We start from the raw sequence: 25,651 nt of genomic DNA, 5'->3' as shown, positions 1-25,651 counted from the left end.
GGACCTCAGTTTAACGTCTCATCCGAAAGACGGCGCCCACTGACAGTTTTAGTGTCCCCTTCACTTTTACTGGGGCTTTAGGACTCACACAGACCACAGGTTGAGCGCCCCCTGCTGGCCTCACTAACACCACTTCCAACAGCAACCTAGTGTTCCCTAGTGGCCTCCCATCCAGGTACTAACCAGGCTCAGCCCTGCTTAGCTTCAGTGAGTAACCGGTCTTGGGCTGCAGGGTGACATGGCTGTGGCAAAAATATGCAAAAATATGAAATATGTACTTATCGATATAACCTGTTAGAAAGATGCAAATGAAATGTATTTTTCTTGTTAATAGCCAAAAGCACAATTCTGTCATTATAATGAAGGAAAGACACATTGTCCAGATCTGTTTAGAACTAATAATTCAGTGCTGTGCTTTACACAAAAGCAACTGCAAAACTAATGAATGGAAGTCTAATTCACACATAAAAAAGCTGCAACATAACATTTGTTTATTTGCATGTTTTTTCCCAGCAGCATGTTCTATAAAAATATATGTTCTGATGAATAAATCCAGTGAGCGGCAGATCTGTGGGCGCAAATGCCTTGTTGATGCCAGAGGTCAGAGGAGAATGGCCAGACTGTTTGAAGCTAACAGAAAGGCAACAGTAACTCAAATAACCACTCGTTACAACAGAGATACACAGAAGAGCATCTCTGCACATACATTACATCAAACCTTAAGGCAGATCAGCCACACAAGGTGCCACTCCTGTCAGCTAAGAATAGGAAACTGAGGCTACAATTCGCACAGGCTCACCAAAATTGGACAATAGAAGATTGGGAAAACGTTGCCTGGTCTGATGGGTCTCAATTTCTGCTGCAACATTCGGATGGTAGGGTCAAAATTTGGAATGAACAACATGAAATCATGGATCCATTTACAAAGTGCATGCATGGAAATCTAATTCACACACAAAAAAGCTGCAACAAAACATTTGTTTATTTTTTTTCGCCCCAGCAGCATGTTATATAAAAATATGTATTCTGATGCATAAACAAACGCAGAGTATGAAAAGATGACTAAGTATACATTTTTAACACCTACAAAATCCTCTGCATACAGCAGTTATAAAAGGTTGGTGACGGTTACAGTGAGAAACAAGCTTTTGAATGCAGAAAAAAACATTTAGAATTACAGTAAAGTGATTAAAACCTAATTTAGTCAGACTTTTTCAAAAGGGAAGAGATGTTTCTCCTCTCCGCGTTTCTCTCGGTTAGATACACGTCTTACGATCTTTTCCTCTGCTTCCTCTTTTCGGTTCTGTGGCCATGAGGCAGTCAGAGAGGGTGGAGCTTGAGCGCTCTGAGCCCCGCCCTCTTTCTCCTCATCAGAGGACAGTCCTTCAGCCCCGCCTTCTTTTCCTTGCTTAAGCCCCGTCCCTGATGCCAGGCCCTGCTGCCCATAGCGACGCTTCAGCCTCTCTTTTATTAGCAGGCCTTTAACCAGCAGAGTCCAGTTGGTCACAGCACGCTTCTCTCGCTTCTGCTCAAACACCACAACAGGCAAGTTACAACATTTTCACTGCAGTTCTACTTCACAGGTAAAAGTTATTTTATCATTATTATTTTTTTTTAAATACAATCTTTTTAGATTTGAACTACATGAAATCAACACACCTCCTGTTCTTTCTTCTGCTGAATTTCTTGCTCGTTTTCCCAGGCTGCTTTCAGGATTTCTTCGTGTTCTTCACAGACGATATAGCCGTCATTTCTGAAACACATCGGTCAATCCAATTACAGATCATAAAATTAAAATGACGTCCCGCAATTTTCCATTCAGAAAAAAAGCAACAACTTTTAGAGCAAATTGAAGGGGAACAACACATGCTGTTTGATACTCTTGGTTCTTCTGCTCTTGATAAAAAAATAAAAAATAAATAAATAAATTCGTACATTTAGACCTTGTTGTTAAAAAGAAACATAAAAAAAGACAGAGAAGTAATTTTTTTAGTGAATAGATAATACTAATAAAATACTATTAAAAAGGTTTTTTTTAAATAATGGGTTAAAGGTAATTAATATGGGGAGACATAAATATCGTTTCCTCAATTATCTTAACAGATTTACACTGAAATCTAATGATTTCTTTAGATATTTATGTTGGCTTGGGAAAGCCAACATACTGTTATACTATCCTGTCCTTTAACCAAACATATCTCCTCCTAGGCCGTTCATGCTACAAGGCCCAAATTTGGTCAAAATGTGCCTTCAGCATTCAAGATTGTAGCTTTATCTCCTCATACCAATCAGACTTATCGTTATTGAATAAAAAAATGTTAAATATTACATTTTAATAATCTGTGCATATAAAAAATATTCAAGCCACAAATTTGGCCAAAAGCTGTACTTTGCATTAGATTTTAATGCTATATCTTGTCAGGTTTACCAGACTTATAGTTTTCCAATAATACATTTTTAAGCATTATTTTTCTCAAATATGTCAAGCCATAAACTCCATAACTTAAACTCCATGGGCTCTATTTTGACGATCCATGCACAACGTGCAAAGCGCAGGGCACAAATGCATAAAGGGGGGTGTCAGAATCCACTTTTGCTAAAATAAGGACGGAAAAATCCACTTTGCACTGTGGCGCATGGTCTAATGCGGTTGAGCTTACTCTCTTAATTAGTTATATGGCGCCGCGCCATAGCGCATTTGCTATTTACATGACGACTTTGTAAGTGGAAAAGCTGAGCATTTCACTAGCAAGAAAACAGTTAAACAGAGCATCTGCAGCGCGAGAATGAGAGATAAGCCATCTCATTGTTTACTTTCACTTTCGCTCTCGCGGATAGGGAAACGTGCTGTACGCACAGACATACATTAGCCTTTAAATAATTAATTTCATTTAAGCACAAAGATTTGTTTCAAAACTATTTCTAAATTCAGTTCTGATTTCCAGCAAACAAATAAATGAACGATAATAAAGAAGTGTGTTCAAAAACTGAGTTATACATGGAAGTATGGTTTTTATATTTATGTACGCTAGAAAATAATAATTTTTGCAATACTTTAATCCTTTAATTCTTTTTCATTTGTAAAGATATTTGTGTATTGCTGTTCATTCTGTGTGTATTAAGCATGTAAATAACCTATGCTAGAATCTGACAACTGTTAAGAAATTGGGAGAGTTTTCAAATTGTCAAAAGAAATTGGGAATTAGAATTAAACACTACAATAGAGAATGAAATGTGGAAACAAATATGCACGAATTGTCATAAGGGTATAAGCAGTCAAATATGGAAGGAGTTCAACTTGAAAAAGATGAAGATGAGGTTTTTCAGAGTTCAGAGAACATACAGGGACAGAGATTGTGTTGTTTTCACACACAATCAGAGAGTGAAATCTAATACCTTTTAAGACTCTTTCCATACATTTTAAGACCTTATAACTACTTTAGGCTTCACCTGGAAACACTGGCGAGATTTTAACTGGCAGTATATTTACTAAATATTAATGTAAGAAACTAACCCAAAACTAAAACATTCTTCACATACTGAATAAAAATCTATTAAATCTAGCTAAATCAGCAGGTTGCGCCTATAGAACTGCAGAAATTATGGTGTTGCCTACTAATACTGCAGTAAACAAAGCAGCAAGCTGTCAAATCTAGCAAGATTTCACTGATTTCATGAACTACACAGCATCCTGATATTCACAGATTTAATTCAGGCAAACTTTAGCATAAAGCCATAGATTGCATAATCAAAAATGATATAAAATGTAATACCTTGCAAAATAGCATTTGAGACTTTTTATTACTTTTTAAAACCCAACAGACACCCCGCAGTTCCATCAGTGATCGCTAAATTCGATAGTTCTATACAATTATCACAATGCTGGAGAGTTTGTGGAGAGATGGTAAGAGGATAAAGGGGAGTTTTAGAATACGACATATCAATGCACCCAGTTGTTTTTTTGCTTGATGGCTTTTCCCCCTGATCAGTTCAGTAAGTCTCCCCTATTTTCCCAATTTTCAACATTTATAATTCATAACAGCTAGAAAAATAATTACAGTGAACTGGACGAAAACCCGCCAAACTACTTTGAAAGAATTGACACAGAGGCTGGATCAGATATATGTATTTGAGAAAATGACTGCAGATTTGCAGGTGAAATCAGATATTTTCTAACAGACCTGGTCATTAATTGAAACACACTTGCTTGATCTTTGAAATGCCGTCAGGGGCTTTGTTGTAGTTATTGTCTTTATATTGGAGTGTATTTATTTATTTTTCTACCCCCCCCCCTTTTTTTTTAAGCTGTCACTATTATTTATTTACTATTATAATTTCCATCAATTGGTATTTTCTATCTGTTTGTTTATTTGTTTGTGAATGTAAATATTCTAAGTAATTGTTATGTGTATAATGTTTATAAAAACTTTAAAAAAACACAGTTACATTTTTATAGTTATTTTACTTCAATCAGTGTTCACTATAGTCATTTAAATTACAAGAAATATAATAATAATAATAATAAAATAGATAATTAATTAAAATAAGCAGTTTGAATTAAAAATATTAGAAAGAAATCACATTAATTTATATCAAATTCAGAATAAACGATCAAGACTCATTGGAGATCCAGTCCAACACCACAGACTTTCAGACCTTGCAGTTATATGCTTCTGCATAGACATCTACATTTCTTCTGTTACATTGGACAGTTTTATTTTTGATCATTTAATGGATACCATCTTTGCTTTAGATGTTAACTTTTAATATATGATAAATTATAATGAATCTCAATTGCAAGGAAAAAGTTAGAGATAAAAAGTTTAAAATAAGATACCATAATATTTGCTCGTCATTATGCATAAAAGACTTACAAGTAAACGCATGGATTGAGGTGTAACTCGTTAATGTTAGTGAAGCATTGTGTCGTAAATGATGAAAAATCTTGTCAATAGCAAGAAAACGGTTCATATTTGTTGCAGTTTTGACTGGATGAAACAAAACTTTAACTTTACACGCAAACTTACACTGCATGGGCAAATCCACAATGGTAATCAAAACCGGTCACTGCTAAAGCGCAGTCTATGTTCAGTTTCCGAGCCACTCTGTGCAGGTTTGGCAGATGCACGTGAACACATCCTATGGGCAACATGCACGACTTAAACATGTACACGTTCCCGAACTCATTGCGTGGTACCTGCAACACATAAAAATGCAGATCAGAACTTTAGCCAAAAAGAAAACAAAAACAGATAATTAAATCTATATTTAAAGCTTGTTTCAAAAACTCACTTTGCCATCTACAGCAATCGGAGGTTGATACTCTTCAGTTTGCCACGTTCCAAAAAGAGCCAGATCCTTGACATTTTTCTGCTCCGACATCATCCTGGCTTTACGGGAACGGTTGGAAAAACCAAGCACCATCTGAGAGAGAGTATTTCATGAGCAGGATTGAAAATATTTTTTGTAATTTATTCTATTTATAAGGTAAAATATATTAATAAAGCATGTTCAATTATGATCAGATGAGACCTTGTATGGCTCTTCTCCGAGTCGAACTGTTCTTGCTTCCTTCAGCCAGGTGTCTCTAGAATGGAGTGTGTGCACACAGTCTCTGAAAATACATCGAGATTATAAACAAACATGGACCATATTTATTCATTCATTCATTTTCTTTTTGGCTTAGTCCTTAAATGAATCACGGCTTACCGCAGCGGAAAGAACTGCCAACTTATCCAGCATGTGTTTTACACAGCGGATGCCCATACACCTACACACTCTTGCATTCACACTCATACACTACGAACAATTTAGCTTATTCAATTCACCTATAGTGAATGTCTTTGGACTGTGGGGGAAACCAGAGCACCCGGAAGAAACCCACACAAACACGGGGAGAACATGCACACTCCACACAGAAATGCCAACTGAACTGACCAAGCCAGGGTCGAGTCAGCGACCTTTTTGCTGTGAGGCAATTGTAGCACATTTTCACCAGAAAGGTTAAATGAAGTACTTAATCTACCACTAGCAATAAAATAAAATAAATTAAATCTAACAAAAAAGACATTAAAATGACTAAAAACTATTTTCACTAAAATAAAAAAATAACTAAAATAGTAATAAACATGATCTAAATAAATACTAAATTAACTCTGTTTAACTAATATCAAAGTAATAGTTCACACCAAAATTAAAATCCTGTCATCATTTACTCACCCTTTACTTGTTTAAAACCTTTGTGACTTACTTTCTTCGGTCGAACACAAAGTAAGATTTTAAAAAAGGTTGGAAACCTGGAACTATTGACTTCCATACTATTTGGTTGTCCATCTATGGAAGTCAATGGTTACAGGTTTTCAGCTTTCTTTCAAATATATACATAGAATAAAGAAACTCATGAAGGTTTGAAACCACTTGAAGGAGATTACATTTTCATTTTTGGATCCCTTTAAAAAACCTTTATAAATAATGTCTTTTTCATAGTTTGTTAAGGTTACCTTATCAGTTATTCTTTAAAAAATATTAAATCTAAAAAATATATTTTTATACATCCATTATTAGCGTTGCTGTCTAAATTCATTAGTTATAGTATTTAAAATGCTGTTTTTGTTTTCATTTATTTTGACAAAACAGAATTCAGTGTGGAGTCAACCATTTACTAGTTATTGCTTATAGCATGAAAATAACTTAATAAAGTTTTCCAGGGCAGATTAACAAATGAATGTTCATCCATCCTTCATGCTGTACATTATAAGACTGTGATCCCTGCATTCACATATATATTATATCTATTTATTATATATAAGATATTACCGTGAATAAACAGGCTCTCCTCTGCAGTAGCCCAGGACAGCAGCTGTAGCAGGATAAAGAGCCTCGTACTTCAGCAGGTGCCTCTTCAGTACATACAGCGGATGGTTTTTGTATTCTGAGACGGATGTTGGCAATGGCTTGTCCAGTAACTTTGCCTGCATCTATGAAGGAGAAACAAACCTGAGTCTAGTTGGTTTACATCCTATGTCTGTGTTTACCTATCAAACATTTAGGGTCAGTAAGACTTCTTGATTTTTTTTGAATGTACAAAAGAACAGCATTTATTTTAAATATATGTATATATATATATATATATATGTATATATATATATATATATATATATATATATATATATATATATATATATATATTTACAATAAATGCCCTTTCTGTCATTTATTTCCTTAGTACTGAATAAGTGAGGGTTGTATCTTACTTGTCCAAATTTCTGAATGAAAGTGTAAGGCGCTGTTTCCATCTGGTACTATAATGCAAATTTGAACGTTCTAAATGCAGTACCGTCTGTTTCCAGCTGGTATTATAGTCTTCAAACGCTCATTGTGACCACCTGTGTTCAGATTTCTCTTCCCACTCATTTGGTCACACTCTACATTACTTTCACAGGAGCATGTATTGTGACACACAATTATTATTGAATGGATAAACAGATGTTACGCAGTTTATGAGTGACCAGGAAAGCATGTGAATTAAAAAAATGATGTGAATAAAAACTATTATTTTTTAGGACATCCTCTTTGTGTTTTTGTTTTGGTGTACTTTCATTCCATAATGAGATCATGTTAAGTCAGTAGCTAGAGACTACGTGGTCTTTTGTGGCTGTTGAAGATAGGTTTGTCAAAAGTATCGAATTTGTTACCAGTTAATACAGGAATTTTAAAAACACTCATTTTTCACTAACATTTGAATGCTGTTGAAACGTCCCTACACACTGCTGATTGGCCAGTGTTCACTTGCTTTACAAATATAAACATGATTAGCTCTGAAGGTCATCGCTTCACCAATTTTCACTGCTTTTCACCAAGCATGAACAAATATTACTAGACAGTGGATCACTTGAAAGCCACGTCTTTCAGAAGTCAGCAGATCTCTCATATACAAGCATATTTGACAACCCTAGCCGCATTTCATAACAGCACTTACACTAATTAGAAATCTCTGGAAGTGGCCAACTGCACTTGTTTGTTTATTAAAAAAAAATGTTATCAGTATATTTTTCATAGGACTGCATGATAAAAAGAAATGAACTTGAATTCACGATTTAGCACAAGCTGTGATTCTCATGCACATCTTGTCAGGGAAGCTTGGCCCTGTGATCAGTTGTAAATCTTCTCTAAAGCCCAGAGAGTGCTCTCGCACAGAAACTGCAAATATGCTGCAAAGAAGAGATCCAGAAAATCAGAGGATTTAACTAAAGTTAATGGATAAGTAGGAAATCATTAGTAGAGTAGGTGAACTGTAGCGGCTCATGTTAACGCTAGTACGTGAGAAAAGAGACCAGAGGCTGTTTTGTTTTAATGGAAGTCAATGGATGAGGCATCGCTACATACAATAATCAGCTTTTGTGAGAAAATAACTTATCATTTAATCAATCGAAAGCCTGTTCAACATGTTTTACACTGTTCACCATGTTCATGGTAAATCACATGCATATTTTGCCCTAATAAATATAACCCTAATGTAGGGTTGTCACAATAGTGGAATACGATACCAATCAGTACTGAAATTTCAAAAAACGTCCATTTCCTGCGAACACTTAAGCGCTGTTGAGCACGTTCTTAAACACCGTTGATTTGCCGTTGTATTTATGTGCTCAACAGAAATTACTGTGGTTGGCCGTGAAGGCCATTGGTTCACCCAACTCATCGCTGTTTACTGCGTGTAACCACAGATACAGGGACACTGGAGGGTTTTAAAGCCGTGATTCATCACCGGCTCACTGGTATGTCAGCTTATTAGACAAACCAGCTGATTGACATGACTTTGAAACTCTTTAGAAGGATTTATTTTAGATGTTATGAAGCGAGTTTGAGTAATCCCATGTTTTTAAATGTGGTATTTTCATGTACTTTCAGATGTAGCAGCAACACAGAGTCATAGATCAATGAGAACTGCTGTCATATTGCAGACTTATTATCTTTGATTTCAGAATTACACTAATTAAATCTTTTACTTTAAATAGCTTGTCAGTGAATTGTGCTTCTGTGTAATAAATGCTAGGTGTGTAATGGATCACAACCCACGGTTCGGAACACCTGAGATTAATAAATAGTTTTTTTTTAATCGGTAGATAAATCCTTAATTTGTAACGATCACAGAGAGATTGCCTCTTGCGTCATTTAAATCACGTGTTTAAAAGCATTTAGGCTTTCCTGTAAAATATAAGGATGACGGAAGAATTGTGGTAGGTTATTCGGGATTTGGGGGGTTTTATCAAAGGTGTTTTCTGTCACTACTAACCATCCGTGCATTCAGTGTAAGCTGCACAAATAATCATAAAAAGATCGGGATCTCAACACGCACGTGACATTATAAATGATGGTCATTTGCAAATGATTATTAATCCTCCGAATCGCTGCATTCAAATCTGAAAATGCAAAAATCAAGAAGGAGATTCAGTCTTAAGTCTTTTTGGTTAGTTATGAAGTAACAAACAGTCAAATAACACAAGTTCTGGGATAACAGTTTATAGTTTAGAGAAAACCACTGTTGTTTATGGTAAAGATTTAAATCACCCTTATATGCTTAAAAATGAAAGTTGTAGGCAGCAATTACATTATTTAACCAAAAGGTGGCGACAACCAGCCATCAAAATATGCCACTGAAAAATTCTTCAAAAATGCTCCATCTAGCAATGAAACATGAAGTTTTATGAGTGAATACCTGAAACATTTATTGAGAATGAGACAAAAAAATGAATATGGGTTGAACAAATTATAATGTTAGATGTATACATTTAGTGTTATTCGCAACAATAGTAGTAACAGTGAATTTTTCCATATTGCTGAGTAGCCACGTTTCCAAGATCGCGCCTAAAGCTAGCGAGCCAGGGCGAGCCAAGGACAGTGGCGTTTCCACTGTCACTTCCGGGGCCTAATCAGGTCAAAACGGGGCTTTCTTGGGGCCAGCGGCCGGCTTTTTTTGGCCTGCCGAATACCTTGGGTCAAACAGGGCCAACTGGTGCTTCGGGGCGAAGTGAAAGGAGAGGCGGACACAGTTTTCCTATCACACACAAGTACATGCGCCAAACAAATAAATAAATAAGGGAAAGAAAACATCTAGCCTTATAGGCTGGGGTCTTTTTGCGTATGATCGCCCTTATGTTTCCCTTTTAAATGTAAGGCTGTTGCATAAAATAAAAAATAAAAAAAGTTTTCAATTATAAGTGACTTTTCTTTGCTGCGTTCTCCTTGATGTTTCAATAACTCATAATAATCTTTACACCATATTAAAGACAAAGAAGACAGTAAAGGTTTTCAAGAGTTTTTGTCAAGTTTAAAAGGTGTGTTTGTGCGCATTTAGATGCCTGTATGTGTGTGAGAACAAGGAAAAGTGCACTCCCTTCACAGCTCTGTTGATGCCACGCTGCTTTTTTCTTTTTGTTATTTATTTTGAAGATAATACACAATATGAATACAACAGAAAGACATGAAACTTTACAAATTTCGTATCCACTTTTGTATGCTTAAAACAATAGTGTCATATCTTCATAGCCTAAGCTATATTGAAATAATTTAAAGAATTACAAATACTGGGAAAAATAAAATCGCATTAAATAAATAAACCAATATAAAACTAACAAAAGCTAAACCAATTTAGGTATATACAATACATAAACCAAACCGTTTTAAAGCCATATTAAACTTTCATTATTCAAAGGCCTATCTGAAAAAAAGATTTTGGATATTTTCTAAAAACCATAAACACAGAAGAAGGTTTGAAATATTATTTATTAAGTATTTGGATACGATGGTGTTAATCAAATCATGCAAACAGAGCATTTTTTGGGTGAGTGAAAGCAAAAACTGGGCAACCTTTTTCCTGTATGGCTATCTTTTTTTTTCTTCTTAAATACATGAAGAGCTTTATTAGTGGATAGCTGCTGAGCGCAACAAATATAAGCTATATTTTATTACTTGCTCTTATGTGCTGAAATACTGAACACTTTCCTGTACTTAAGATATGATGCAAACACCCTTAAATAAAGGGGAATCACCTTTTAAGTGTCATATAGCCTATAGGGAAAAATTAATGTTTCAGGTCTCTACGGAGCATTTGGGCTGAATGTTTGATGGTGTCTATCTAAACGAGGATGTTATAAAATACATTTTCTTTTTTCTTTTCATTTTTATGTCTTTATTAACAATTTCTGTCGTTTAATATTATGGATTAGTGCGCTCACTGCGCTGGGTCCCTACGTTAGTGGCGAGACCACTCGATTTCGATGCCAACAGTCGGTCGTTAAGTGAAATGAATATGATGAATGAGAACACACAGGCCTGTAAGAGTAGACATATAATGTAATGCTGAACAGTAACGGGTCATTTGTTTGTTTCGGTTGTCTTTTTTTTAACGGTTTCGTGATGATGTGATGTGTGCTTTATCTGTCTGATTCCCGCTGAAGTGGGTGGGTTGTGTGACGTTTTGATACGGGGGACGTTCTGGGGACGGGGTTTGCGTGACGTGCTGCGAGCTACTAGCCCAACATTGGAAACGCCCCATGATTTCAGCCTCACCACTCAACCTCCCGGGCGATTGGCCCGGCCTGGCCCAATAAAAGCCCTGGGTCGCACTGGCCCAACAGTGGAAATGCGGCTAGTATCTTACAATTTATATTTAGTCAGCTGATTATTTCTTTATTTTATTTTTTATTAAAATTACAGGTTCTAAGTTCTGTTTGTTAAAACCAAAAGTGACTTGCAGTACTGTTTTTGTAATAAATGGAAATTACAAATTACATTTGTCTCCTCCGAAAATTGGTCTGTGACTAAAAAGCCATATTGTGATCCGAACTGTGAGATTTGTGATCCATTACACCACTAGTAAATGCTGCTCCATCTGAAAGCAAACACTGGAGACACGGCTAATAACAGAACCGACTTAACTGACAAAATGCACATCTTCAATCACACTAATTTTACATTCCACCTTTAGCGCTATCTGTAAGAGCCTAAGGTCTGAGAGTAACTTAATTTAAATTCTCTGCATATCTGTAGATGTGGTGGAATTATCAATAAACATCTTAACAGCAGGCATAAACATTATTTCGGATGTATACATACCTCCTGATCCTCCTTCTGTCCTCTTTCAGTATCCGGAGACTTGTAGAGCTCCATAGTCTCCTCCCACCACTCGGAGTCAACTCGTCGTCGCCGTGACGATGTCAGCCACGTGGGGTCATACCTGCTGCCAAGATCCTTCATGAAGCCCTCGTCATCCAACCCAACCACATAAGTGATGGGAAGAGTGGCTTGATCAGAGCAGAGCTGCGGCTGCCCGACACCCTGATCCACATCTACACACACCCACCGGCCGCTGCTCTCCAAATACACCTCCAGCCACTCATCCGCACCTTTCCCTTGCTTTTTTTTACGTCTTTGTTTCTTCACCTCTTTCTCTTCTTCTTCTTCCTCTTCTTCCTCCTCCTCCTCTTCGCTTCTCTCCTCCTGTTTGACTTTGCTTGATCTTCTGCTTTTCACTTTGGATTTCCTGCATATTTTCACGGCTCCATCAGAGTCTTCACTGTCATCCTCATTGCTCGGCTGAAACTCTTCTTCACTCTGCTCCTCCTCTTCCTCACTGCCGACTTCTTTATACGACACCTTTGAAGCTACACTTCTTCTTCTGCTGTTTTTGGGTTTCTGGGCCCCTGCTGCTTCTTTGTCTCCTCCTCCTCCTGTCTTTTTCTTTCTCTTTCCACCCCTGTCCTCTTTCGCTGCAGCAGTGGCAGATGATGGCCGTTTAGATCCGGGTGATACCTTAAGCTCTGGGGAGGATTTCTCAGACTGAGCTTTTTCAGAAGAGCTCTTGGAAGGGGTGGTCTTACTCTAAAAAATAAAACAAAAATCACTAAATTCCTTCAAAATCACAAAGAAAGAAGCAATAGCAACACGATATACACCAGAAATGTCACCTTAGTGGCAGGCGGCGGCTTCAGAGGAAGGGGTTGCAGTGACAGCACCAACCGACAGAAGAGACGTAATGACCGCAACACCAATAAGAACAGCTACAGGAAATGACATTACAGGTCAGAACCAAACTAATAAATGTACTAAACCCTAAAAAACTTAATGTACAGATGACACAAGTTGTCACAATGATCCCGATAAACACAGATCTAAAAAAAAAAAAAAAAAAAAAAAGACTAGAAATGCAGTATTTTGCATGCCAGGCCAATAGATGGCAATGTCACTGTGTAAATAAACACAATATGTTTGAGCACATGGTCCTGCAGTCTATCATTGGCTGTATCCAAAATCACCCCCTATACCATTAAATTTTCGCATCTGATCATAAGATGTCTGCATCCTATCATTGACAGTTTCAAAATGAAATATAAATTAATGTTTGTATACATGGCAGAAATCAAAATACTTTGTTTTAATACTAATAGCCAGCTCGTTAAATGTTAAATAACTAATCACATGGTCTGATCAAGAAGTTTAAAATCTAACCTGCTTGAGGGATTTATCAAGGAGAACAAAACAGCATCCCTTACTCAAATTCACGCACTCATTTCATGCACTCCTTTAAGTGAACTATATTAGTGGACTAAAGTAGGGAAAAGTAAATGAGAGTATAGGGGACAATTTCAGATACAGCAACTGTTGCTTTGATTTTTTAAGTACTCGCACATATCAAAAATGTCAAATTCAGGCAGATGATGTTATGGTAAAACATTGAATAAATTTTAATATATTATCATGAATGGACAAAACGCTTTTAGGTAAAAACCTTGTTGAGTAAACATCCTAAAGCAGGCGTGACCAACTCTATTTCTGGGGATCGAACTTCCTGCAGATTTCAGTTGCAACCCATATCAAACACACCTGCCTGTAATTATCAAGTGCTGTTCAGGTCCTAATTAATTAGTTCAGGTGTGTTTGATCAGGGTTGCAGCTGAATTTTTGAAGGAAGGTCGATCTCCAAGAACAGGGCTGAGCACCACTGTCCTAAAAGGAAAGTTCACCCGAAAATAAAAAATCTGCCATCGTTTACTCGTCCTTTACTTGTTCAAAACCTATCTGAGTTTCTTTCTTCTGTTGAACACAAAACATATTTTGAAAAACGCTAGTTGTTGACTCATTGACACCCATTGTAATCTTGTTTTCCTACTATGGAAGTGGATGACACCCAGCAACTATTTTTCAAATTATCTTCTAGTGTGTTCAGCAGAACTCAAAGGCTTAAAACCACATGAGTGTGAATAAATAATGAGCTAGTTTTAATTTTCGATTGAAATATCACTTTAACTCGAAAATACACTACTGTTCAAATGTTTAGGGTCAATAAGCCTTTTTTGGGGGGAATAACAAATTTTGTACAGCAAGGATGCTTTAAAAGTGATGATGTTCTTATATAGCATAAATAAGTGCAACTGTTTTTAACACTAGTAGTGATAAGAAATGCTTATTAAGCACTTCATTAAGCATTCACTGCTTATTAAGCATTCATGAAACACGATGTGCCACTGACTGGAAAGTACAGAACTAACATCACAAGAAGAAATTACATTTTTTAAAAGGATTAATAGTTTATTTGTAACAGTATTTCATGATATTACTGTTTTTACTGCACTTTAGGGCCTCCTCACACTATGCCATCCGTACCCAGCCCAGGCCCGTTTCCCGGATTGTTTGAGAAGTGTGAGTGCGCTGAATCGGGCTCAAGCACGGTTCACTTGGCCGGCCCTGGCCCGGTTGGAAGAGGTGGGCCTGAGCACGGTTCACTTGGGCTTTTTGGGCCCGAAACTTAAAGCGAGACGTGACTTTTAAGATGTTTCATATGGATTTATTAATCATTCTTACTGTTCAGTGAACGCAAACTGCCATAGCTTATTAAATACACAGACCCCTCACTGCACGACAGCAGCATACCTTCACCTCATTCCTACAGCACGAGGGCTTTATGATTGTTTATGAGCGCCAAAAGTGGCGGATCTGTTCGGCGAAATATCTGACTGAGTGTCACCGCATCCCTAAGGAAAGTTTGGCGAAATATTTGACTGCATGTCACTGCATATCAAACGACTGAAACAATATAACTAGAGATATCTCTACTGTGCTGCTGAGTGAGAGAGTGCTTCTCACTGAACAGCGCAGCATCGATGACGTAAGCGTGCCCAGGCCCGATTGTGGTGTGAGTGCGGGGGGAGACGGGAGGGGGGACAAGCGTGCTTTGGCCCGGTTCGAGGCAACTGTACCTAGTGTGAGTATGGCCATAGATTAAAGAAATTAGCCAGCTTGACATAAGAATCTTCTTTCAAACACATGAAAACCTTACTGACACCAAAATTTTGAGTGTTATTGCAACTTTTATTTAACACACAATAAAGGTAAATCTAGCATAGCTTTTGTATGTTTTACACATTACCATGTAATTTAGTTTTTTTGCATAATATATCTTCTATGACAGGGTTTCTCAATCATGTTCCCGGAGGACCACCAGCACTGCATGTTTTGGATGTCTCCATTGTCTGCCACATCATCAATGGTCTTTCAGTCTTTGCAAAAGAGCTGATAATCTGATTCAGGCGTGTTTGGTTAAGGAGACACAGTCAATGTGCAGAGCTGGTGGTCCTCCAGGAAGGTGGTTGAGAAACACTGGTCTATGAGGGTAAAGAAAATAAGCTCTTCCTTACATAGGTCATCTCCTCATGGTTCCTCGCTGATAAACAGCCCATTCGCTTTTCCAGCACAGTCCTCAAATCCACCTCCTTCTCCTCAGGCAAGGCGGGATTTAATGTGAATGTCGCCTGAAACCTGGTGTCACACAAAATATATATTTGAATTGACTGAATACAAACAAAACAAGCAAAGATTATCAATTCTATATTTACATACATCCCAGAAGTAGCACATTGTTTTAAACCTCATTTGGTTCAAAACCTGTACACTGTTTCTCATTTGAGCTCAAAAGAAAATACTTTCATGAATGATGAGCACCAAACAACAATGCCAAATGTCTTCTTTTATGTTTCACAGAAGAAAAATAAAGCAATGTGCCTTTGAAACATCATAAAGGCATGTAAATGATGACAGAATTTTTCATTTTTGAAGCAGCTAAGTGTAATACCCTCAAGCTCACCATTTGAGTAGCCCCTCCAGGAAGCCGTTGTTTATGCGTTTTAAGGATACTGTGGTAAAGTGGGAAGGTAGTAATGACAAGGCCACAGCCAACAGGTCAGGCTCACAGAGGAGTCTGTTTCTAAACAAACCACTGGCCATTAAGCACAGGAGGTGAACCTGTTTGACAAAAGAACGAAGAAATTGCTCACCAGAACAATACAAGCAAATAAATATTACACAGTCCTTGATTCTGATCGGTCAACCACGACATTCCAAGGTTTGTTATTGGCTGAGAACAACTGAACAAACTAATACCAAAGGTTCATCGAGGTATTAAGAATAATCTTGAATCATCTTGACGCTTATCTTGCACTCCGTTGCTCTTGACTTTTTGGCGCCATCTTGTGACTGGATAATGATAATACAAGTAGAATTTTATATTCAGGAGTAAGGTAAAGCTGCAGGCCCGGAGACCCAACTGCACGCTCAGACCTGCGTGCACAGACCTGCACTTCCAGATGTATTGTTTTCTCAGACAGAGTCACCTGCTATTGGGTTGGGTAAACCGGCAGGTACGAAGACCCAAATGCATGCTCAAACCAGCACTTTGTAGCAAGTAGCAACATCAGAAAAGCCAGTAAGGTTATTGATTATTAAAAGTGATTCCTAAAAAATACCAGGTTTAATGGCATAAATCAATATGGTGTAAAATATTACACTAACAAACAATTAGTAAAAAATTAGTGCCAAAAGATAGCATTGTTTTATGATATACAGCTTGCTCTTATTTTATGTATTAATGTACTGTTCTGGGACAATTTTTAAGCAATGTTTTCTGGCAAAAAAAAAAAACCTTACAGTAAAAATGTTAAAATAAAATGTACAATATATAATGACAATAACAGTAACACAATAACAGTTTATCAATTGTTAATAAGTTCTGTAATGATTACAAATATATTTTTTGGAAATCAAAATATCAGTTAACCTGCATAGAATTTACAATTTGACCTCTCTTAGGTTAAATCAAAAATAGTTTGCTTGTGGTGTGTATTTTTTCCCAGACTGATATTACAGTATAAAAAGGGGGTCTCTGGCAGCACTAACACAGTGCACCAAATGCTGCAGATATTTCCACAGTTTTTTTTTTCTCTGGAAATGAAAAATATCCAAAAACAAGAATGTAAAGCTTTTCTTTTATTTGATGTTATTTTCTACGTAAAAAAATTACTCTAATTATTATTTTTCACCATTTTTCTAGGCATTGTTTACAACTTGATTTGTAGGACCTCATGAAAAAGTACACAAAAATAAAGTTTGTTTTGAGAAAATTACTCGTAGTAATATAATTTATTGTATGTGAAGAAATTTATTGTATATGAAGATAATATTCATTCCCTTAACTCAGGGATGTCAAGACTCGGTCCTGGAGGGCCGGTGTCCTGCAAAGTTTAGTTCCAACCCCAATCAGACACACCTGGGCTAGCTAACTAGGCATTCTAGGAACATCCTTGCAGGTGTGTTGAGGCAAGTTGGAGCTAAAATCTGCAGGACGTCGGCCTCCAGGACAGAGATTGGACACCCCTGCCTTAACTCAATACGAAATAGTGATAAATCCTTAATGATTAAAAAAACAACAAACAACGTCTGAAAAAAATTGAAGTAACTGAACAATATCTATTTACAAATACAATTAATAAAAATACAACAGAATTAATGCATCAAATCAAAATCTAGTATGTTTAATATTTTATATAATAATGTATTCACTCACAGCATATTTTATAGTAGAAAAATAGTTTAAGTTACAATTTAGAAGCAGCTGAATTTAGGTTAGATAATCTTTTAAACAGCAGGTGGCACTGTAAAGGCCTGGAAGTGCAGGTCTAGCCGTCTGAGCGAGCAGGTCTGAGCGTGCGATTGGGTCTCCGGGCCTGCAGCTTCATAATGTTGGGGTATTCAGTGGTCTGAGACATTTTCTTCCTGCAAGCTTTATGTTTAATTAACAGCTAATAAATCACTGCAGCTCAGATCAATGTGTCTAATTGTTTAATTTTGTGGCAAATAGTGTAATAAGGGGCATAATGTACATCCAGCTGGATAAACATTATCCCATACTTATTAGACACTTATATCATGGCTAAAGACCAAATACAACTACATATAATTATTTGAAAACAGATGTAATATATTCATGGATGCATATAAGTGCACATAGGAAATGAGCCAAATTAGTCAAAATCTGTTAATGAACATTCACCATTTTATATTGACTAACAATAGTATAGAAGACATCATTCAGCAATAGCATAAGTATAATTTATGCTCTGCCAGTTTCAAAATAAAATGCAAAACAACTAGTTTAATGTGACACTTGATACAATTCACTATAAAACCAGCACATAAAACTGCTGGCAACCAGCCAATGGTGGAGATTTTTGGTCTGACAGTAATTCTTAAGAAATTTTTAGAAAGTCAACATTACAAGATCAGTACTTTTTATTTATTATAAATTAATGGTATCTTTATTTAATACTCCCCTTTTGTTTGATAACAATACAGTATTATTTCATTCATTATTTTGCTCATAAAGTGCAATAATATAATATAATATAATATAATATAATATAATATAATATAATATAATATAATATAATATAATTGTAGGAAGTGGGGCGGGAACAAAGTGAGACCGGTGCTTGAGTATTATTGAGAAGTACCTGTTTCACGCACCATGAGGAGCTGCTGTCTGTTTGTTTTGTTTTTCATTATTTTTCATTTATTCATTTTCTTTTCAGCTTAGTGCCTTTATTAATTTGGGGTCGCCACAGAGGAATGAACTGCCAACTTATCCAGCATATGTTTTACACAGCGGATGCCCTTCGAGCAGCAACCCATCACTGGAAAACATCCATACACTCTCATTCACACACATACACTACGGCCAATTTAACTCACCCGTTTTCATTATTAATATTATTGAAAAGTTCATCGGTTCTCAGCCTCCTTCTTCCTGGTGGCCAGATGGCCATCAACTTTGTTACAATAATATAATATAAATCAAGCGGTTATTGGTTAGTATGATTTTTCTAGAAACTAGCAGGTTTATTTAGGAAGGACGCATAAAAACACAGTAAAGACATCTTTGCCATTACAAGAACAAATTAAATTTAAAAAACTAATCAAATATTTTTATATATTAAAATACAAATACTGTTGATTTAACTGTATTTAAAAACCAAACAATATTTCACATAAATAGTAACTTAGTAGACATACACACTTTTAAAAATCTTTCCAACCACAAAACTTTCTGAATTGCAGAAGGTCTATACTTAGTTAAGTGAACAAAAATTCCAGATACACACCTTATGTGTATCCACCAGTAGGTCCTTGTTAAAGCGATTCATCATTCGCCGCAGATACGTTTCAAACTCTGCTTTCCTCTTCTCTCTGGAAACAGTTGTCAAGGTGTTACAAATGTCCTTTTCAACTGTCTAAACATCACAGCTCCTTTTATGAATGTGACTGCAACTTGCAGACATTTACCACGCTAAAGCATTTCATCCCTTGGCAATCCAACCCTTAATAAATCCTCACTCACTTTTTCTGCCTTTTGCGGATCATGTCTGGAGTCTCAATCTCAATCTCCACAGGTTTCGACTCAAGTGCTAGTTCTGATGAGTCCACAGGACCCAGCGGTCCGGCCATCTCTGAGAAAACACACAGTTCAAAAAAAGCTTCATACTGAAATATAGGAAACACTTACAAACCCAATTCCCTCCAAAATAAAGCATGAAATTAAGAATAAATGTTTATTCTCTTCAACTTTTATTTAGCTGACTACACGTGTACTTTTGTAAACATTAAACTTTTTTTATTTTAATGACTAAAACACGTGCCACAAAAAGACAAAGGTAAAAGTGAAAAAGTAATGGAACTTCCAAATGAAACAGTTCACTGGTAATAGGTGAGGGTTCAAATTTGAATATTAGCGGAGCTTCTTGGATTATTGATCATTGCTCATCATTTTGTGGCAAATGTCACAAGAGAATTGTCCATGATGTTGTTTTTATAAAGCTGTTCTTGAAAGCATTGTCATGTATGGTATCATAAAAAGTGTTTCCATCATACTTTAAGCGCATCTTTTCTTATCGAATAAAAAGTTTATCCTACTCAGTTATTGCATCAGTTTTTTATGTACATTTTCAAAATTTATGCGCCTCTTGGCGTTTCCATCAACCAGTTTTTTTATCCAAATATGCAAAATGCGCATAAAAATAGGTGGATAGAAACATGGCTATTGGTTTGGTAACCCATCCGAACAGTGTAAATCTGAGTTGATGCATCTCTTAAAGACAGGATGGAAAATTTTTGGGCACGATGAATGTTTGAATCCTCAAGGACAATAAAGGTTACTACAACTACAAAAAAAGAAACATTTTAAATTACATTTCTGAAAACAAAACTGTTTTTCCCCACCAACTTCTATATATAATATAGTGCATGATATTGTAAAAAAAACTGATATTGCGATATTTTATGTTTCTGCAATCAATATTGCTTTATGAATAGTTTCATGTGATAGTTTGAATACCATTATTTGATGGTTTTCTGGGGAGTCGAACAGTAATCATGTACAGAAATTGAAAAATTACAATGCAAAAAAAAAAAAAAAACTTTTTAAAATTTGTTTTAATCGTTGTAGTCCAAATGTCTAAAAATTCTTAGATTAAATAAAAATTTTGTTTTTATTTTCAACTTCAAAAGTAAGTTAAAATAAGAGATTTTCTTTAAAACAAGTAAAATTATCTGCCAGTGGAGTAAAACAAATTGTCTTTGGTTTGAAATGTAGATATTTCGACTAGAAAAAAAGATAAGAAAGAAAGAAAGAAAGAAAGAAAAAAAGCATTTTTTTGCATAAATTGTATAAATTATGTACAAATAAAGTAATTAAATACAATGCTGTAGCTCCTGATCAACTATAATTCAGAGTCAACATTGATATCTTGCGATGTGACTATTGTCTATTATATGGATGCTTTAAGCGATATACAGCTAAAGTCAGAATTATTAGCCCCCTTTTGAAATTTTCTTTCTTTTTTAAATATTTCCCAAATGATGTTTAACAGAGCAAGGACATTTTCACAGTATGTCTGATCATATTTTTTTCTTCTGGGGAAAGTCTTATTTGTTTGAGTTCGGCTAGAATAAAAGCAGTTTTTAATTTTTTTAAACCAATTTTAAAAGGTCAAAATTATTAGCCCCTTTAAGCTTTTTTTGTTTTCGATAAGTCTACAGAACAAACCATCGTTATACAATAACTTGCCTAATTACCCTAACCATCCTAGTTAACCTAATTAACCTAGTTAAGCCTCTAAATGTCAATTTAAGCTGTAATAGAAGTGTCCTGAAAAATATCTAGCAAAATATTATTTACTGTCATCATGGCAAAGATAAAATAAATCAGTTATTAGAAATGAGTTATTAAAACTATTATTTTTAGAAATGTGTTAAAAAAATCTTCTCTCCGTTAAACAGAAATTGGGAAAAACAAACAAACAGGGGGGCTAATAATTCTGACCTCAACTGTATTTAGCAGCCCTAATAACGTGAAAAGATTTAGGGAATCCAGAGATTTTGTATACGAGATAACTTTTTGAGCCTCAGACAGAATTACATACATGCTTTGGTTTTAAATTAAAGCCACTTGAGCTCATATGTAAAAGAGAAAAGCATTGAAAAAGACCAAAGAAACCAACCGGACATTCATGAACAACACAAGTGAAAGCATGTCTGTCAGGATATGGAGGTAAAGCACAGCAAATGGCATGATTTACTATTATATGCGCTAAAGAATCATTGACATGAGGGAATATAATGGCAGAGCACAAAACCATCTACTGCTGTCAAGATGACACCTTTCTTGGGAAATCTGTGGATATTACAGTAGAAATCTCATTCTTTGTGTTGTAGTAGTGGCATTATGAGCACGAAGTGAACGTGTTTGACATTGCAGATTTGTCTCATATATTGAACACGCATTTTCCCATCATAAAGAGGAGATATGGACAACCACATGCTGTCGAGCATCTAAAGGTTTGCCTGATGTCAGATTGGGCAGAGATTTTTCTTGCGAAGCTTAAACAATAAGTCACCTCCACTCCCAAACTATTAAACATTGTAATTAAAGAAAGGTTGTTGTGATTTGTTATGATGAACAAAATCAACTTTTGCTTGTATTTACAATTTATATAACAATACATATTAAAAATCATTTACTTTAGAAAATTGGGGTTGCAAACAAACTCATAAAAAAATGCATACCTTCCACTTCCTCCCAGTCGTCCTCATCCTCACTGTCTTCCTCCTCTTCTTTGACCTGTTTTGATAGTGAAGTATCCTCAATGATCATCCTCTCCTCACTGTGGTCACTCAGGTCCTCTGGCTCTTCAGTTTTAACCTCGCTGTCCTGGAAGTATTTGCTGGTGACCTCATCAAGAACATCTTTCACCTTTCTGGACCGTCGAGACGCCACCTTGGAGTTTTTGAGGTTCTTTTTGGTCTCCATACCATTTTCTAAAAAAGACGATGAGTACAAAGTACAAGTGTTACAAGTACATCTTTGTAGCAGTACAAATATGAAAACAGAGCAACTTCAGATCATTCCTCCATTATCAGCAGCAGTCAGGATGCTGGATTCACCTGACTGACAGGCTGATATTTCAGTCTTTTATTAATAAAGTATGTGTATGTTTGTGCAAATATCATATTTGTTTTATAGAGAATACAACATTTTTACACTTTCAACCACGAGACAAAGACCTATGATTAATATGGGTTATTCTATTAACAAACAATGTTATTAAGTATGAAAAAAAATACAAAAAAAATAGCAATAACTAGAAGTATAAATTTGTAACCTATGATATCAAATATACAGTATATGTAGTCTATTTGCAAAACCTGGTTCACATTTAATTCTGACTTTAACTCTGACACGTTTAATGAACTAACTGAGGGTCTGTTTTCATTGAAAGTGAACTGAAGCGAGACTGAGTGAACACCTGCACACTGCAGCTGTCTGTCTGAGGTAAAGTTGCTTTTATAATCGCACATTCGTTCAGTAACAACTTGTGACATGCTCCCTATATTGTTTACCATGGTACTTTGAATATTCAGTCTGAAATCACATGTAGATATGACTTCAAAACTGCATTGGCACTGTTTATTGACTGTAAACAATGCTGTATTTTTAACAGGTGTCGGCTGCTAATATGATTTCACCATTTGCAAAGAATACTTTAATAAAGACGTATTATTAAGGAAACAGTCCGAATGTGCGAATATAAAACAAACTTTACCTCAAGTTCTGTCTGTAGAGTCGATCTGTCTGTCTGTAACAACCGCTTCATTCAAACGATTTACATTTCACTCATTCAACTGCAGAGCTGCATCACATCACCAGTAGCGACTAGTAGAACATCACAGAGACAAAGTCTATTTCACAGAACTTAAATACCTTTGGCTTTTTGTGTTTTGGATCCAGATTTGGTGTTTGCAATCTGCTTCGGTTTCTTTGTGTCCGATTTCTGCCGAGTGTCTTTTCTTTTCGCCATTCTCCTTCTTCTGATGTTGCTGTTGTGAGGTCGCGGGCAGATGAGAAGGACACAAATCTTTACATTACACGTGAACTTGTGTAACGTAACCTGAAGACCACACTGTTACCCAACACATTCACTTCCCACCTTTCATAACACAGAAAGCATGCACTTTGCCTGCAGGAGATGCGAATAAACGTCACATCCGTTCTGCTGCTAACCGTAATGTGGAAACTTCGACGCTAGGAGGCGCTGTTGTTCATGACATTACTCGTTCTTTCACATGATTGTTTTATGTATTTATCAGAAGTCCAGGTAAATGTGATAATTGTTTATTATCATCATTAATCAGCTTGATCTATTATTTATAGAATATTAAATAATATTCACAGTTACATATGTGTGCCGTTAAACTTTTATTTCACTATAATGAATTTACAGTAGGGCGTCGGTGCATGCGAGTAGCACGATCACCTCACAGCAAGAAAGAAGGGTGCTGGTTCGAGCCTCAATTGGGTCAGTTGGCATTTGGGTTGCAGCTGGAAGGGCATCTGCTGCGTAAAACATGCTGGATAAGTTGGCGGTTCATTCCGTTGTGGAAACCCCAGATTAATAAAGGGACTAAGCCGAAAAAAAAATGAATGAATGAATGAATGAATTTACTGTATTTTAATAAGCAATAAAATAAAAATAAAAAATCTTTATTTTAGTAAGTTGCTATTGTGGCTCTTAGTACAGTTATTTTATTTTATAGTGCTAGAATAAATTGTCTGTTCAAGAAGAAATTAGGTTCAGTTGTCTTTTCATTTCTTTTTGTTTCATTTACACTATGCAAAATAATTTGTTGTTTTTGTTTTTAGGGTCTTTTAAATTTTCCAAAATTAAAAATTTAATTGTAAAAGATCATCTTAAAGTAAATATTCTTGTGATAAATGTGTTTTTTAAATTATGATTATGTTCATAAAGTTTTTGTTTTCTTATTCAATAGTATCTTTATTTAATTACTCCCATTACAGTAAATAATCACAGGGAAAATTAACAAAAAAATTAAGCATTCAATAATCTTTATAATAAGTTTTGTTTTGTTTTCTTTAAACAAAATTTAGTTTTTGTGACTTTTTCATTTTATGAAAAAATTATCTGAATATATAATAGTAAACACACTGGGGGAAAAAATTCAGCAAAATTGTTGCAAACAATTTATATAGGTTGACTTTAAACAAACAAATTAATTAAAATTTTAGTAATTTTCAAATTTTCAACTTGTTAAATTTTAAATTGTTTGTTCAAATTCAGCCCAAATAAATAGTTTATCCCTTTAACCCCACAAAAAAAAAAAAAAAAAAAAAAGGTTTTTGGATTATATTTCTTAACTCCTAATGTTAATGAAGTTAACACACTCAGTGCAATTACTTTTCAACACATAATTTCTAAAATTTCAACCTCTACCAAATGGTTGATATGTCAGTTTATGGTAATTATAACGGAATTAATACATAAACCATGAAAAATATAAAAATATGAAGTTTAAGACTAATTTATAAAAAAAAAATGTTCAAAATAAAACATTTCTGAAAACTAAATTATCTTTATTTTTAAGTATGCCATAAAATATTTCAGATTTTCATTTAACATGCTTTCTTTTTTTTTTTTTACAATAAAACCAAAGTCAAGTGTAGTAGTCCAACAGGATTTTATTTGTTTGAATATTTTGTAAACCAACAATGCTGTGTGTGCAAACCAAACCAGTCATTCTTCAAATGACTAACATGTCATTATTTAAAATAGCAAAAACATGGTCAGCCGTTTGGTAGAGGGGCAGTCAAAGGGTTAAAACCACTTAACTTTAAAATCTTGCTAATTCCAAGGAAAAAAAATTCAGTGCTTCGGCTTATTAACTGGCTTATTGATATTAACAATAAATAATG

General features: G+C 35.5%; 1 protein-coding gene across 1 annotated transcript; it reads right to left on the bottom strand.

Annotated features, from left to right (window-relative positions):
- Positions 1-965: 965 nt before the first annotated feature.
- Positions 966-23,924, bottom strand: xpc (xeroderma pigmentosum, complementation group C). The gene is made up of 14 exons (NM_001045210.1): positions 23,645-23,924; positions 22,450-22,701; positions 19,727-19,835; positions 19,491-19,575; positions 16,142-16,299; positions 15,696-15,816; positions 12,969-13,061; positions 12,118-12,882; positions 6,817-6,977; positions 5,533-5,614; positions 5,293-5,424; positions 5,028-5,197; positions 1,660-1,753; positions 966-1,525 (listed from the first exon to the last, which is right to left on the bottom strand). Exons 1-14 carry the CDS (start codon positions 23,739-23,741, stop codon positions 1,205-1,207), a joined length of 2,640 nt encoding a protein of 879 aa, NP_001038675.1. The 5' UTR covers positions 23,742-23,924; the 3' UTR covers positions 966-1,204.
- Positions 23,925-25,651: the final 1,727 nt, after the last annotated feature.

Source organism: Danio rerio, chromosome 8 (genome assembly GCF_052040795.2).
Source record: "Danio rerio strain M-AB ecotype USA chromosome 8, GRCz13ab, whole genome shotgun sequence".
Lineage (NCBI taxonomy): Eukaryota > Metazoa > Chordata > Actinopteri > Cypriniformes > Danionidae > Danio > Danio rerio.
Note: the sequence above shows the minus strand (reverse complement) of the source record. Positions and strands in the feature narration are given on the sequence as shown.

Bases quoted from the DNA above. Each gene is read 5' to 3' on its own strand.
- xpc (NM_001045210.1), bottom strand. From the start codon at position 23,741: ATGGCGAAAAGAAAAGACACTCGGCAGAAATCGGACACAAAGAAACCG. The intron at 13,062-15,695 runs GTAAGGAAGAGC...CATTTCCTGTAG, and splicing joins ACCATGAGGAGATGACCTAT to CTGTTCTTATTGGTGTTGCG. The intron at 5,615-6,816 runs GTAATATCTTAT...ATGTATTTTCAG, and splicing joins GGAGAGCCTGTTTATTCACG to AGACTGTGTGCACACACTCC.